Here is a 17,398-nt window from a genome sequence, read left to right as displayed (position 1 = left end):
CCTGATTATTGATGATCTGCAGAATCACCGAGAATACAGATATATTGCTAACCTCTGGACACCTGAAGCGTGTGAGTGTTTGGTGCAACAGTAGAAATTGAACCACCGGGGTAGCAGGTGGTCCAATAAGTAGAGATAGACTCTACTGCAGTCAAAGACTCCAGGGAAAGGAGACCTTGACTGGTTTAGCAGCAGTGTCCCCTCCGAGAGGCAGAGGGCCCCTGCAAGGAGGCTGAGCCTCCAAGAGATGGGTGACAGCCAGAAGGGTCGGGCAGGCTGGGTCGACAACACACTGACAGATAAAGTACAAAACAGTAAGCTGATTCGGTACCCAAGGCAAGCAGGGTTTGGCAACGGTATATCAGAGGTCCGTGGTCTCTACACCCTGGAACTGGTCTAAAGAATAACACAGATAATACAGAGTAAACTGGCTAAGTGTGGATTCCCAGGTCCTCCTGGTTCCACCACACTGAAAGATCTGACTAGGTCTGAGTGCTAACACATAGGTATTCGCAACGCCAGACAACCAGCAACTGAACAGCAGCAAGAGATATATATAGTGGAGCACTCTCCAGCGCCACCCAGCTCCCATCAACCAATCAGCAACTGAGCTGGGGTCAGCTGACCGCCTCGATCAGCTGACCCTTCTCCTATTGGTATAAAAAGCCTGTCTTGCGGCGCGCGCGCAGCTCTCCATCTGTGTGCACTACTAGGTCCAGCAAAACTAGCCACATGTTGCTGCGGGGAAACCGCCGCCTGACTGTCAGAAGGCGCGCCGGTTTCTCCGCAATCCGTCACAGCAGCCAACTTTATGGATTACGAATTTGCAAAAAAATTGAGGATTCCTATGTCTCCTTTGAATCAACAGATTCTGGTCACGGCAGTAGACGACTCTCCTCTGCAGAGTAAATACCCTCTGTCTCAGACCCCAGAGTTAAGGGTCACGGTGGGGGTGTTACATAGAGAGTGTCTACAATTTCTGGTTTTGCGGATGACAACTTCCACGATCATTCTTGACATGCCATGGTTACAACTTCACTCCCCTCAGTTCGATTGGGCTTCAGGTCAGCTAACGAGCTGGTCTATCCATTGCCATCATCATTGTTTAGCGAAGGTAACCATGGGTAACACCAAGATTCAGGTGGAAGGTTTGCCGAGCCTGTACTCAGAATTTGCTGACGTGTTTTGTCCCAAATCAGCGGATAAACTTCCTCCCCACCGTCCCTTTGATTGTCCCATTGATCTCAGGTCTGGTTGTATGCCCCCTAGAGGTCATCTCTATAATTTGTCTGGGCCAGAGAAATTGGCTATGCAGGAGTACATCAGAGAAAATTTGGCTAAAGGTTTTATTCGTCCCTCTCGGTCACCAGCAGGGGCAGGATTCTTTTTCGTGAAAAAGAAGGATGGAGGCCTTCGTCCCTGCATTGATTATCGGGGCTTAAATAAGATTGCAGTGAAAAATCGCTATCCTTTGCCTTTGATTGACGATCTGTTCACTCAGGTCACCAACGCAAAAATTTTCTCGAAACTGGATTTGAGGGGTGCATACAACCTTGTACGTATCAGGGACGGTGATGAATGGAAGACGGCCTTTAACACACCCGACGGGCATTACGAGTACCTGGTGATGCCCTTCGGGTTGTGTAACGCCCCGGCCGTCTTCCAGGAGCTGATTAATGAGGTGTTCAGGGAGGTGTTGGGCAAATTCGTCTTGGTGTATCTGGACGATATACTGATTTTTTTCATCCAACCTCTCAGAGCATAGGAAACATGTTAAGTTTGTGCTGCGGAAATTGAGACGGAATCTGCTGTATGCCAAATTGGAAAAATGCATTTTTGAAGTGACCTCTGTTGCCTTTCTGGGGTACATTATCTCAACCTCTGGCCTCTCTATGGACCCTGGAAAGGTTTCTGCTGTCTTGGAGTGACCTCAGCCTGTGGGACCGAAGGCACTCCAGAGATTTCTGGGGTTCGCCAACTACTACAGAAGGTTCATAAAGGGGTACTCTACGGTGGTCTCGCCTTTCACCAGTCTCACCAAGAAAGGAGCGGATACTCACCACTGGTCCGCAGAGGCTCATGCTGCTTTTTCCACTCTAAAAAAACTGTTCTGTTCTGCACCCATATTGAGACATGTAGATATCGCCTTCCCCTTTATCGTGGAGGTCGATGCCTGAGAGGTGGGGGTGGGGGCTGTATTGTCTCAGCGTTCTGGTTTTCAGGGAAACTTCACCCAGGTGCCTATTTCTCTAGTAGGTTTTCACCCGCAGAGAAAAACTACGATATCGGCAACCGGGAACTTTTAGCCATCAAGTTGGTCTTTGAGGAATGGCGACATTGGCTAGAGGGGGCAGAACATACCATCACAGTTTACACGGACCACAAAAATTTAGAGTACATAGAGGGCGCTAAGAGACTTAGCCCTCGACAGGCCCGGTGGTCGTTCTTTTCGAGATTCAGATTTGTAATTACATATACCCCTGGTAGTAAGAACATCAAGGCCGATGCCTTATCCAGGTGTTTAGAGCCCGAGACAGCACAGCCCTCAGCCCCTGAGACCATTCTACCTCAGAAGGTGGTCTTGGCAGCCACTGAGACCTGGAAAGACTGGACTGTTACTCTGAGTCCATACCAACAGGATGTTCCAGAGGGGAAGCCTGAGGGGGTTCGGTTTGTGCCATTGCCTTTTCGCCTACAACTGTTGCAGCTGTTTCATTCTCACAAGAATGCTGGTCATCCTGGGGCCACCAGAACTCAGGACCTGCTTGCTAGATGTGCAGTGTGTGCAGTGTGCCAGGAGCAAACCCTGCCGTCAGGCACCTGTTGGGACGTTGCAGCCTTTACCAGTTCCGAGTGAACCTTGGACCCATTTGTCCATGGATTTTGTGGGAGAACTCCCCAGGTCTGAGGGCATGACGGTCATTTGGGTGGTAGTAGATAGATTCAGTAAGATGGCTCATTTTGTCCCCTTGAAAGGACTCCCCTCGGCCCAGGAATTGGCTGATCTCTTCATCCAGCACATTTTCCGGCTGCATGGCATTCCGGAAAATGTAGTGTCAGATCGGGGAGTCCAATTCGTATCTAAGTTTTGGAGGGCATTTTGCCATCAGTTGGACATGGATCTTTCTTTTTCATCAGGCTACCACCCACAGACCAATGGCCAGACCGAAAGAGTCAACCAGTCCCTGGAACAGTTTCTTAGATGTTATGTTGCAGATGCACAAACCGACTGGGTAAAGTTTTTACCGTTTGCAGAATTTGCACACAACAATCTGAAAAGTTCCTCCTCAGGATTTTCCTCATTTCAGGTGGTGTCGGGAAGGTCACCCAAGTTTGCCCCATTGCCAGTAGCGTCTACTCCATTTCCAGCCTTGGAGGATTGGCAGAGGGCCTTGAAACAAATTTGGGGGATGGTTAAGAGAAATTTGGGGGAAGGCTTTTCAGAACCAAAAGAAACAGGCTGACGAGACGATCCATAGAGTGGAAATTCTCTCCAGGGGATTTGGTCTGGGTGTCCACACGACATTTGGCTCTGAAACAACTGGGCCCTAGATTCATAGGTCCTTTTCCAGTGACCAGAAAAATTAATAATGTCACTTATGCTATTGATCTCCCTACCAGCATGCGAGGTGTAAGATCATTCCATGTGTCTTTGCTTAAGCCGGCGTGGATTCCGCTCCACAACCCCCCCCCCCCCCCCCCCCCCCACTGTGTTGATTGATGACTAACCTGAGTATGAGATAGAAAAGATTCTGGACTCCCGGCTAGTGCAGAACTCCGTGCAGTATCTGGTTCACTGGAAGGGATATGGCATAGAGGAGAGAACTTGGGTGCCAGATTGTCGCATGCACGCAGAGGAATTAAAGAAGGAGTTTCATAACTCACATCCTGGGAAGCCTGGTGGAAAGTGTCCGGAGTCCACTCCTCGGGGGGGGGGGGGGTTTGTACTGTAATAGATTGCGGAAAAGCCGCCGCGCGGACTGGCAGCGAGGCGGCTGGTTCCGCATTCGGCTCAGCGGTTTGCACCCGGCGGCATGCGTCTGATGTGGCTGGGCCTTCTAGTACACACAGATTGAGGAATACACGCGCGTGCGGAGAGGCGGAACCTTTATCACAAACGGAGAGGGATCAGCTGACCAGGTTGGTCAGCTGATCTCAGAGCGGGCAGCTATTGGTTGATCAGCGCTGGGTGGCGCCAGGGAGCGCCGCTCTATATAAAGTTATTGCTGGTCAGTCTCAAGTTGTCTGCCGTTGCGAACACTTACGTCAAAGCACTCAGACCATAGTCAGATCCCACAGTGTGTTAGAACCAGGAGGACCTGGGAATTCACACTGAGCCAGATTACTACTGTGTTAATATTGTGTTATACTTCAGACTAGTTCCAGGGTGTTGAGACCACGGACCTCACACCCAAGACTAGGCCTTATTTGTTACCGGTTATGACCATTTGCTCTGTTGACCTCGCTCTTGCTTTCTGATTCGGTACCTCAGCACATCTGCCTTCGTGTTGCCAAACTCTGCCTGTCCACGGTTACTGAATCAGTCTATTGTCTCTGTACCTTATCTGCCCGTGTGTTGCCGACCTAGCCTGCCCGACCTTGCGAGCCATCACTCTCTCTTGAGAGATAGGCCTTCCTGTTATTCCGCCTGGGGCTCCATCCCCTTGGAAGTCTCAGGCTGCTGGAAGGTCTTCATACTTCCCAGAGGGAGGTGTTCCTCATACTGCCAAGGGCCACCTGCTCCTCGGGTGGTCCTACTCAAAGTCATTACTGTTGCACCAAACACTCACACTATATAGGTGTCCAGAGGTTAGTCATATCTGTATTATTGGTGATTCTGCAGATCACCAATAATCAGATTCTCTCTGTGTGCTGACACCGATCGTTACACTTACATTTGTACTCTGGTCTGTGTTCTTTGAGGCGGGGTAGTTTTTTTTTGGAAAACTTTTTTTTATTCCCTTGTGGGTACTATATTCTAGCACTAACTTTCAACTCCTGGCAAGCTGCCAGCGGGGGACTGGAGCAGCAGTTAGTGACTACAAGGGCACAGGATGGCTGCATGGGGCTGGTAGAAGCCCCAGGTAAGTGAAACTCATTTTTTTATTTTGCTTGGACATTCCCTTTAACACCTAACAATAACCTCCCACACCAGTGCTAATCTTCCCCTCTTGACTGTTAACATTCTCCCATTCTAACCACCCCTCTCTCCACTCCAATAACTAACCTTTCCCCTCACAATTACAGCTGAGTGGGTACTAGGTGCTGGCTAGGTGCTTAAGCTGGCTGGGGGCTGAGTGGGTGCTAGGTGCTGAGGCTGGCTGGTTGCTGGCGACAGCTGGGTGGGTGCTGGCTGCTAAGCCTGGCTGGGATATAGCTGAGTGGGTGCTGTAGAGCTGTGCTGGGTTCTGGTTGGGGGCTGGGTGGGTGCTAAGTGCTGGTTGGGTGCTGGCAGGGACTGGATGAGTGGTAACTGGAGGCACAGGTGGGCTTGGTTCTAGGTGGGTGCTATCTGGGGGCTGAATGGTTACTGGGTGCTGGTGGTGGCTAGGTTGGGTGCTGAGCATAGCTGGGGGCAGGGTGGGTGCTAGCTGGGGCTGAGGCTGGCTGCGTGGGGGCTAACCGGGGGACAGTGGCTGTTAGCTAGGGGGCTAAGGCTAGCTGGGGGCTGACTGAGGACAGAGGCTGCTAGTTGAGGGCTAAGGCTGCTAGCTGGGGCTGAGACCTGGGACTGGCTGGGACCTAGGGCTTGCTGGGGGCTGGCTGGAGGCTGAAGCTGGATGGGTCCTGGGGCTGGCTGAGACCTGGGGCTTGCTGGGGGCTGAGGCTGGCTGGGACCTCGGGCTTCCTGAGGACTGAGGCTGGCTTGGACTTGGGGCTTGCTGGAGGTTGAGGCTGGCTGAGACCTGGGGCTTGCAGGGCGCTGGGGCTGGCTGGGGCTGGCTGGGGCTTGCTGGGGGCTGCGGATGGCTGGGACTTGGGGCTTGCTGGGGGCTGCGGATGGCTGAGACCTGGGGCTTGCTGGGGGCTGCGGATGGCTGAGACCTGGGGCTTGCTGGGGGCCGAAGCTGGCTGAAACCTGAGGCTTGCTGGGGGCTGTGACTGGCTGGACCATTACTGGGATCACCATTACAGACTTGAGATCAGTGTGATGTGCCATTGGTGCAGCTTGGCTGGTACTCCCGCCTCCCCGCTGCTGCTGCCTCTTCATAGCCCGTCAGACATCTGAAGAGCGGGGACAGGAGATACAGAAAGTGGACGCATACAGTGCGCGCCTGGTGCACGCCAAATGCGGAAATGACGTCATTGGTCACTTCCGCATTTGGCGTGCAACTGACGCGTAGTGTATGCATTCGATCTCTGTTTCTCCTGATGCCACTCATCGGATGTCTGATGGGCTATGAAGAGGTGGCAGCAGAGGAGGCAGGAGGGGGGAGTACCAGTGAAGAGGCAGCAATGGCTGAAGCACGGGAGGCAGGCATGGTGCCCATAGTGCAGTGGCGCCTATGGCAGGAGCCATGCCTGCACCCCTCTAGTTTCGCGTCTGCTGTACTGCGATTGGTAGTATATGCAGGGCCAGTTTTAGCATAAGGCACTGTAGGCTCATGCCTACAAGCGCCTTATTTAGGAAAGGTGGCTCCCCTCCCCAAATGTCCCCTTACTTATTGGGAGGGGGCTACATAATACTGGGGAGGGAGCACATCTGGCTCCCTATACGGCAAGGAGGTGGTGGCTATTACCTAGATAAGTGATCTGCAAACTTGGCTCTCCAGCTGTTAAGGAACAAGTCCCACAATGCATTTGCCTTTATGAATCATGACTGTGGCTGTCAGACTCCTGCAATGCATTGTGGGACTTGTAGTTCCTTAACAGCTGGAGAGCCAAGTTTGCATATCACTGACCTAGATTAATGGGGTTGCCATATATTGGGGAAGATCCGGCTACCTAGTCTGGGGAGAAGAGAAGTCTACCTAATATGGGGGTGTGTCCTGAGTTGAGGGGCAGGGTTTAGGGTGCCAGAACGCCTGAACCTTCAGGCTCCGGAGCTGTAAATCCAGCTCTATGTATATATTTTTGTGTATATGTAGTATTACGTTGGGGGGGGGGGGGGGGTGTACACACTGTTTTGTTGTTATATTGTGGTTAACTTGTATGCACTTTATAAATGGTGATTGGCAATATTGTGGTTTCTTCGTTCTTTGCATGTTGTAAATAGATAGAATCAGGGGCGTAACTAGACTTAATAGGGCCCCCCTGCAAAAATTATAGCATGGGGCCCTTTTTGCTCCCAACCCCCATAGGATTGGGAGCCGTCAAATGACAGCAGAGAGTGTTCTGCTGTGAAGCAGCCTCTGGAAGCAGGAAAAAAAATGACACACACTCTCCTGCACATGGTTTCCATGAGGGAATGGGGAGGTTTCTTTGCTAACTGTCTGCACTTGCAGTTGGGGAGAGGGATGAAGAGGGGTCCCCCAAGCCTCTGGGCCCCCCTGCGATGGCAGGGGTCACAGGGGTAATTGCTACGCCCATGGGTGGGGTTGGCAATAAACACGATTGCACAATAGATTTGGTCTTAGTATCTGTGGTCATTTCCACTGGTCCTCTGTCTAGTCTGGTAGACAGTTTCCACCGACACTGGGGTACATGTAGGCATACAGCACTGTTTAATCTTTACATTACTCATTTAATGTGTGGCTTTCAGGTGCTCCAGGCTGGTTGAATTTTAGAAAAGGTTACTTTGTTTCTTATTCGTGACATTTCCTACCTGAAAACTTTGCTTTTTTTTGCATACCACACACATTGCTATTAGTTTGCTACAATTACAAAAAAAAATGAACATTTGCATGTGGAAAATGTGAACAAATACACAATTGCTTGTATGAGTAGTAGACAGAAGTGACTGGCACTCATATGTACGCTGGATATTTAGGACTTGGATTCTGAAGACTGTTTTGTCTGTACTCACCACCAGACGCGTCATTAGGTCTAAAGATTCGAAGCACGTGCTCCGAATCCCGCCCACTGTGTCCCTTGTCTGGAATAAATTAACTGCAAAATCTGCCTTATACTGTTGTAAGCTGTTTTTAAGGTGTGTGTGTGTGTGTGTGTGTGTGTGTGTGTGTGTGTGTGTGTGTGTGTGTGTGTGTGTGTGTGTGTGTGTGTGTGTGTGGTGTGTGGTGCGTGTGTGGTGCGTGTGTGTGGTGTGTGTGTATATAGTGTGTAGTGTGTGTGTATATAGTGTGTAGTGTGTGTGTATATAGTGTGTGTGTGTGTGTGTGTGTGTGTGTGTGTGTGTGTGTGTGTGTGTGTGTGTGTGTGTGTGTGTGTGTGTGTGTGTGTGTGTGTGTGTGTGTGTGTGTGTGTGTGTGTGTGTGTGTGTGTTTCCACTGACTCTCCTCAGAGAGGCTCACACTCTAAGGCCTCTTTCACAGTGGGACGTTGCGTTTGATGCAACGTTAAGGTGGCATAACGTGCCCCTAATGCAACGCATTGAAAGACTATAACTTGGACGTTATTTAGCCCTGCGTTTGGTGTCGCCGTTTTCGTCGCACAGTGATGAAACAAAAACTGGGCATGCGTTACATTTTTTTATTTTTTTTTAAAAAACCTTACTGAGCATGTGCAACACACAACGCAGCAAATGTATTGCTAAACGCACAGCATGCAGCACTTTCTAAATATTGCTACACGTTACACACAACGCAACGTGTGCACGGAATGTCGCACAGACTTTGTATTACTGTGCGTTTTTCACGTTAGAAAATTTTATAACGCAGACTGAGGCCTAATCTCTGCCATATAATTATGTATTCATATACAACAACAACAACAACAAATAACATTTGTAAAGCGCTTTTCTCCCGTGGGACTCAAAGCACATAAGCATGGCTCCGCCCATCGTGGTACAGAGGAAGAATTTTATAAGTCTGGAAATGCCAGGCTAAACAGGTGGCTTTTCAGTCTGGATTTGAATAGCTCCAGGAATGGTGCTGTCTTTACTGGGTGTGGCAGGGAGTTCCAAAGAGTAGGGGCAGCATGACAGAAGGCTCTATCTCCAGATTTTTTGAGGTGCACTCTGGGAGTGACCAAGTTTATAGAACTGATCTGAGGTTGTGAGAGGTGTGGTGCAGCTTCAGCAAGTCCTTCATGTATCCAGGGCCCAGATTGTGCAGGGATTTGAATGTCAGCAGTCCAATCTTGAAGAGTATTCTCCATTCTACTGGTAGCCAGTGCAGTGAGCGAAGGATCGGTGTAATGTGACAGTGGCGAGGCTGCTTTGTTAGCAATCTGGCAGCAGCATTCTGCACTAATTGCAGGCGACGCAGGTCCTTTTTGGGGAGGCCAGCATAAAGGGCATTGCAGTAACCCAGCCGTGATGTGATGAAGGCGTGAACTAGGGTTGGAAGATCCTCTGGGGGAATCAGATGTTTAATCTTTGCAATGTTCTTCAGATGAAAGAAGGAAGATTTAACTACAGATGAAATTTGGTTTCTGAAACTCAATTCCCCATCGATTAGTACGCCAAGGCTGCGCACAAGGTTGGAGCTGTTTATGTCTGAATTCCCAATCCTGATTGGTGTTGCTTTAGGATAGAGCTGTTTTGATGGCGAGTGCTGGCTTTGGACAAACAGGACCTCAGTTTTGTCAGCATTCAGTTTTAACCAGTTATTCATCCATGCCTGTAGTTCAGCTAAGCAAGAGTTTATTTTTGGGGTAGGGTCTGTTCCACCAGGTTTGAAGGACAGGTATAGCTGTGTGTCATCGGCGTAGCAGTGGTACGTCAGGCCATGACGTAGGATAAGTGTACCGAGTGGCAGCATGTAGATTGCAAACAGCAGAGGGGATAGGATTGATCCTTGTGGCACTCCGAATTGTAGAGGTGCAGGTTTGGACATTATAGGACCTAGGGATACTCTCTGTGTTCTGTCAGTCAGGAATGATCTGAACCACTGGAGGACTGATCCACTGATTCCACAGTACTCCTGCAGTCTGTTAAGCAGGATTTCATGGTCAACTGTATCAAAAGCCACTGAGAGATCCAACAGGATTAGGATGGAGCATTCCCCTCTGTCCCTTGCCATGAGCAGGTCGTTGCAGACTTGGATGAGGGCTGTTTCACAGCTGTGGTGTTTCTTAAAGCCAATGGGTACCGCTAATAAAAAAAAAAAGTCAAATACTCACCTAAGGAGAGGGAAGGCTCGGTCCTAATGAGCCTTCCCTCTCCTCTCCCGGTGCCCTCGGTGCTGCGCTGGCTCCCCTGTTCGTGTCCGCTGCCGCAGGGACTTCGGAGGTCTTCGGGAGCACTCGGGCTTACGAATACGGGCCGCTCCATACTACGTACGCGCGAGTGCGTCATAGAGGGCGCTCGCGCATGCGTAGTATGGAGCGGCCCGTCTTCGGGAGCCCGAGTGCTCCCGAAAGCTCCCGAAGGCATGCGGAAGTGGCAGTATTTGACCAAACTGGTCGAATACTGCCATTGGGGGTCCTGCACGGGACCGGGCACCGGGAGAGGAGAGGGAAAGCTCATTAGGACCGAGCCTTCCCTCTCCTTAGGTGAGTATCTGACTTTCTTTTTTAGACCGGTAAACATTCACTTTAAAGCCAGATTGTAGAGGGTCCAGGATGTTGTTTACTGACAGCCTGGTTTCAAGTTGCCGATAGACAGGCTTTTCAATAACTTTACCTAAGAAGGGGAGGTTGGAGACAGGTCTGTAGCTGCTCATAGCATCTGGATCCATGGAAGGTTTTTTAAGAAGGGGCTTGATGATTCCTTCTTTTAGAGAGGTAGGAAACCTCCCTGCTTGCAGAGAGCATTTTACTATTTTGTGAAATGCTGGACCAAGCAGGTCAGGGCATTTCATCATATGTTTAGTTGGTCCAGGGTCCAGGTCGCAGGTTGTCTGGCGGAGGCGACGGAGGATGTCTGAGATCTCTTCCTCACTATTACTTTTGAAGTCAGTCCAGGGTGTTAGGTTGTTTTTGCCACTATTTCCAGGAGTTGAATAAGTCTTAGGTGCTGTGGACTGAATGAGAGACCGAATAGAGGATACTATAGCACTGACATCTTTTGCAGCACTTTACATAATACACAGTAATGATCATAGTCTAATGCCCTGCCATGCCATATTATTATTATGTATTTCTATAGCACTGACATCTTCTGCAGCACATTACAGAGTACATAGTCATGTCACTGACTGTCCTCAGAGGAGCTCACAATCTAATCCTACCATAGTCATAGTCTGTCCTACCATATTATTACTATGTATTTATATAGCACTGATATCTTCTGCAGCACATTACAGAGTACCAAGTCTTGTTACTGACTGTCCTCAGAGGAGCTTACAATCTAATCCCTGCCATAGTCTAATATCCTCCCATATAATTATGTATTTATATAGCAGGGCTGTGAAGTCAGCGCTGAGGAGTCAGAGTCGGAGCAATTCTGGGTACCTGGAGTTGGAGTCGGTGGTTCCAATAAACTGAGTCGTTGAAGTCAGATGATTTTTGAACCAAATCCATAGCCTTTGTAAAAAAATAAGACCGAGGAGTTGGAGCAATTTGGATACCTGGAGTTGGAGTCAGTGGTTTCATAAACTGAGGAGTCGGACTCTGATGATTTTTGTACCGATGCCACAGCCCTTTTATAGAGTACTGACATCTTCTGTAGCACTTTACAGAGTACATACCATAGTCATATCACTGACTGTCCTCAGAGGAGCTCACAATCTAATGCTATCATAGTCTAATGTCCTACAATATTATTATTATGTATATAGAACTGACATCTTCTGCAGTACTTTACAGAGTACATAGTCATGTCACTGACATTCCCCAGATGAGATCACAATCTAATCCTACCATAGTCACAGTCTAATGTCCTACCATATTATTATTATTATGTATTTATATAGAACTGGCATCTTCTGCAGCACTTTAGAGTACATAGTCATATCACTGATTGTCCTCAGAGGAGCTCACAATCTAATGCTATCATAGTCTAATGTCCTACCATATTATTATTATTTATACAGCAGTGACATCTTCTGTAGCATTTTTTACAGAGTACATAGTCATGTCACTGACTGTCTTTAGAGGAGCTCACACCCTAATTCCTATCTTAGTCATAGTCTAATGTCCTTCCATATTATTATTATTATTATTATTATTAATATTATGTATCTACGGTATATAGCAGTAACATCTTCTGCAGCACATTACATAGTCTGTCACTGGCTGTCCTCAGAGGAGCTCACAATCTAATACTACTATAATCATAGTCTAATGTCCTACCTTATTATTATTATTATTATTATTATTATGATTATTATTATGTATTTTTAAAGCACTGGTGTCTTCTGCAGCACTTTACAGAGTACATAGTCACACCACTGACTGTGTTCAGAGAAGCTCACAATCTAACTAATCCCTACCATAGTCATAGTCTAAAAGCATCTCATATTATTATGTATTTATATAGCACTGACATCTTCTGCAGCACTTTACAAAGTACATAATCATGTCACTGCCTGTCCTCAGAGGAGATCACAATTTAATCCATGCTATAGTGTACCAAATGTCTTAGATTGCCTGTACTGATAGTAAACTAGCTGCATTGCCTGTTTTGATCTCTGCTACCTCCAGTATGTACAGTACAGTACAGTGTTACTTTGTGCCTGTATTGACAGTAAACTAGCTGCAGTGTGTGTTGATCTCTACTACCTCCAGTATGTACAGTATAAGCTGTTACTCAGTGCCTGTACTAATAGTAACCTAGCCGCAGTGTGTGTTGATCTGTTACCTCCAGTATGTACAGTGTAAGGTGTTGCTCTGTGCCTTAACTGATTGTAAATCATCTGGATTGTATGTACAGTTTATTGTATTTATAAAGCGGCAACATTACACAGCGCTGCACAATAGATAAATGGGTTAACATACAAGGTAGAACATACGGAAACTCACAACAAAACAAGATCATGCAAATGATTTGATAACAATACAGTGTCATAGGTCAAAATAGAGACTGTTCTAATCCACAAGAGGGGCGATTGTCAGTAAGATTGCATAATCAAGCTGGAAACACTAGGGAGGAGGGCCCTGCCAGAGGCTTACAATCTAAAGGGTGGGGGTGGAGACAATAGGTGCATCTTTTGAGAGGGTAACTAACAGAACATATACCATTTTTATTAGCCAATTTTGCTACTTCTAGGTATTCTGAGAGCTCAGCTTTGTTCATAGTATTCAAAGTCTGTTGGCCCTCATACTACATGGGGGTGGTAAAATTGGTCAGTGATTGACTAATTAAAATTGAATGTGTGTATGCATCTTTACTCTGACTAAAACTTATAGTAAATATCTAATTAAAGGATAGGGGGCTCCATCCAACATTTTGCTGAGCAGGCCCTTTATGTAGGTTACGCCGCTGCTAAGTTCATGTACATTTGGCCCCCATGACCACGCGAACACCCTGCATGGCCATGCCCATTTTTGCTGCGACGCAGGCCACGGGCTCTCCCTGTCTAGTGCCCCATGGGTGCCCCGGATATCCTAGGATCCTAGCAATGCCCCTGCTCACCACCAATGATGAATCAATCATCCAATATAAGAGAACAAAATCAGTTCGGGCACCAGTCTAATGCTTCAATGTAGTTTAATCCAAAAGGTACAATGGATTACAACAGAAGGAGTGAAGACGACCTTAAACACTTGACCACTACAGGTTGTGTTCCCCTTTTGGACCAAAGCAATTTTCACCTTTCACCGCTCCTCCCATTTATTCGCCAAGTATGTTTTAATTATCGCACCAAAATTATCTATATCTTTTTTTTTACCATCAAAGGCTTTCTTTGGGTGGTACGTTTAGCTGATAATTACTTTATTTTAAATGCATTTTAATGGGAATAATAAGAAAAGAAAAAAAAGAGTCACTTCTTGGTTTTCAACCATTGTAGTTCTAAAATAAAACTTGCTCCTGCAGATAAAACCCACTCCTTTTTTTCCCCCGGTTGTTACATTAAAATTATGTCCCTAAAGGTGTTTTCAGTTTTGTGCTCGTTTATCCTATACCACTAATTAAAAGCCTTTATTTGCAAAAATAAGAATAATATACCCTCATGGCATATATATTTAAAAAAGTCCCTAACGTAATTATTTTTAAGTGTCACTTTTTTAACAATTGTTTTATTTTGTTAACTATGGGAGAGGGAGGGAGGTAAGGGGTTGATGGGGGATTTATTTATTTTTAATTTAATGTATGTAGTGTGTATTTTTACTAGTTGGCCACTAGATGTCCCACCACTTTATTTCTATGTACTGTTAACAGTACACAAGAAGTAATGTGTTTGTCTTTTTACTTTCACTTTGTCAATGACGGCTGGCATCTCATTAAGGTAATTGATGCAGGTTATCATTGATTACACGCACTTTGATAGGCTTTGGAAACACCCATTCCTATTCACCATTCAGTGCAGTAAATGGTAGCAATGAGAATGGGAGCGCACGCGTCAGATAGTCGTGGTGGAATACATACATCTGTGCCCCTGAGGCTATGGCTATGAGAGGGAGAAATAAGCAAAATCACTCCTTGCCTACTAAGAGGTCTATTCCCAGATATAGCAGCTAGAGGGGCCTTTAAAAAGTACCCAATATCACCTACTCATATTGTTCTATACAGATACCGTGTTATATTAAAAAGGACCCTGGAAAGACTACAGGCAGCTCTAGAAATTATTCATATTAGAAATAATTAAGCAAATTCTGGTGGCTGACATAAATTGCATACAAATGCAGACCTATAGCTAAAGATCCCAAGTCTAGAATAAAGATACATCATTGTTCTTCATAAACCTTTTCTTAATTATTGCTGCGGTACATAAAATAACGATCAGCTATGTGCTTTGGGTGCTAAACCCTGAAAAGAAGCCTGCACCCCTTGTGAAAAAAATATTTTGAGGAATGTGGAGCTTTCATTGTAAATTTCTGGAGGAATGTGAAGATATTTAACTAAAAATCTTTGTGGTGAACTAGAAAAAGGACTTCTTTAAAACTACCACTGTTTTCCCTCAGGTGACCAAAATGAACAACACCGAAAACAAAGAGTCACTCAAGGAAACTCTGGTGGAGTTGAACACCAAATATAGAGAGTCTATCAAGAAAATAGTGGTGGAGCTGAACACGAAAAACAAAGAGTCATTCAAGCAAAAGCTGGTGGAGATGAACACCAATAACCGAGACTCTGTCATGCAAAAACTGGTGGAGCTGAACAAGGAAAACGTGAAGTCACTCGAGCCACAGCTGGTGGAGCCGGACGACCAAAAAGCAGAGTCGCTTGAGCAAAAGCTGATGGAGCTGAACAACGAAAACACAAAATCACTCAATCAAAAGTTGGTGGAGCTGAGCAGCAGAAGTAAAAAGGCACTTGAGCAAAAACTGATGACACTGAACACCAAAAATGCAGAGTCACTCTTGTTAAAACTGGTGGAGTTGAACAATGAAAACATGGAGACATTCATGCAAAAAGTGGTGGAGCTGAACAATGAAAACACAGAGTCCCTCAAACAAAAGCTGGCAGAGCTCAGTGAGCTGAACACCAAAAATACCAAATCACTCAGGCAAAAGCTGGTAAAGCTGAACACCAAAAGCATGCAGTCACTCATGCAAAAAATGGAGATCCTAAAGATTGAAGAGCAAGAGTCACTCATGCAAAAACTGGAGGAGTTGAACTGTGAAAACCTGGAACCACTCATGCACAAACTGGTAAAATTGAACATTAAAAACCCTAATTCACTCATGGCAGTGTTTCTGGAGCTGAACAAATTGATGTGGAGACTGGAGAAAGAAAACAGTAACAAACTCATTGTCAATGACTTTGCCTTCTCGGCGTCGGTGGTTGCACATAGCTATATTAAAGATCCCAACAATGCTAATTTTCTAGAGTCTGCTTATGGAGCATCGCTGTCCTGCACAGGTAAAAAACAAAGGGGGATAATGATTTGTTTAAGTGCCCTTTTTGTTTGGGACAAGGCCATTTCCTATGCAGTGAGTTGTGAAAATAGTGGTCATGGTATAGTCTTTCCACAAAACGTCCACTGTGTGGCCTACAAGTTTAACAATCACAGTCGTAGGTATAAGAAAATTCCGCCATGTGTAAAATGTAACAAAATGTTTAAAGCAAGCTTTGATCCTAAACACAGAGTAACGGATGAGCCACAAGAATGGCCATATGGCAACTGTGCCGAAACAGAATCCTTCAGCAAGCTGCTACACGGCAGTGAAGAGGTGAGGAACAACGTGCGTACGTTTGGCGATAACAGACAGCACATGAGCAGAGAGGACATAGAGCGAACATTTGATGCCAGGCATGAGGGCCGTTTGCAGGAAAAACTTGGTATTTACCTTGAGCAACGTAATTTCCACGTGGCCCGATGTGACTGGAAGATCTACACTCCAGCTTCCTTAAATTAAGTGAGAGTGATCATCAGATGCCAGAGTCAATCCTGTAAATACAGTAAACCTCAGAGGTCACATGACTACTTAGTCAATCTGGGTAGACCACTAATTGGACCTCTACATGCCATAGTACAAAGCGGATCCTGTTTCATTTCAGGTCCCAAACTGCATAGTACAGGTTTCTGAAGCCTTTTATCATTTGGGGGACAATGAAGAACGTGTGATAAGTTACACTCCTTGCTGTCAATTCTCCATATTAACTGGATTATTCACATGCTTTACCTAAACTTTTGCACATAGACAAGGAAAACACAGAAAAAAGCATCCTGTGAGTGTTTACAGAGAACAGGTTCTGGGCTAACATGTAAACACAGGAGGTGAACCCATTCTGTGCTCCCAGGATATCAGGAAGTAATGCACTGCAGGATCTCTGTTGGAGTTTGATAGGTTGTAATAAAGAAATGTTTTTCTTTAAAGAGTAACTGTCAGGCTGCAGAAGCTAATTTAAACCTCTAGTCTCCTGTGTTAAACAGTTTAGAAGGAAGCCAAAAAGACATTACTGAAGATAAAGATCTCTCTTACCTTTGATGTGTGCTTATCCGCACAGCTTAGACCTAAGCAGGACGCAAGCCGCATAACATACTGCAAAGCATTCTGGGGCCCTCCCCTCGGCTGCTAAGGAGAAGACGGGATCAAGTTTCAGCAGCTTCTAAAACTCAGTCCAGCCACAGCACAGATAAATCTCGGGGCAGCGTACACTGCAGGAGTCCGCTATTGTTCCTAGCCACATGGCTCATTAATATTCACTGCAAACTAGTGTTATTCAGTATGAGCTGTTCTGTGATCAGAAGCAGGCAGGACATGACGACACATTTGGCTTCACAAACATGGAACCTGCCATGAGCTGTCAGGAGCATCATTCTCTGCATATACTATATACAAATTCTGT

At 46.4% G+C, this 17,398-nt stretch overlaps 1 protein-coding gene across 1 annotated transcript in view; it reads left to right on the top strand.

Annotated features, from left to right (window-relative positions):
- The window catches only part of LOC137541056 (interaptin-like), a 39,249-nt gene extending 22,785 nt beyond the window's left edge, over positions 1 to 16,464 (top strand). Inside the window, exon 6 of the mRNA XM_068262200.1 lies at positions 15,067 to 16,464. Coding sequence (XP_068118301.1) covers positions 15,067 to 16,464 — 1,398 coding nt within the window. The remainder of the gene's footprint in view (positions 1 to 15,066) is intronic.
- The last annotated feature ends 934 nt before the right edge of the window (positions 16,465 to 17,398 follow it).

The sequence above is a fragment of the Hyperolius riggenbachi genome, chromosome 12 (assembly GCF_040937935.1).
Source record: "Hyperolius riggenbachi isolate aHypRig1 chromosome 12, aHypRig1.pri, whole genome shotgun sequence".
Taxonomy (NCBI): domain Eukaryota; kingdom Metazoa; phylum Chordata; class Amphibia; order Anura; family Hyperoliidae; genus Hyperolius; species Hyperolius riggenbachi.
This window is presented reverse-complemented; position numbering and strand designations above follow the sequence as displayed.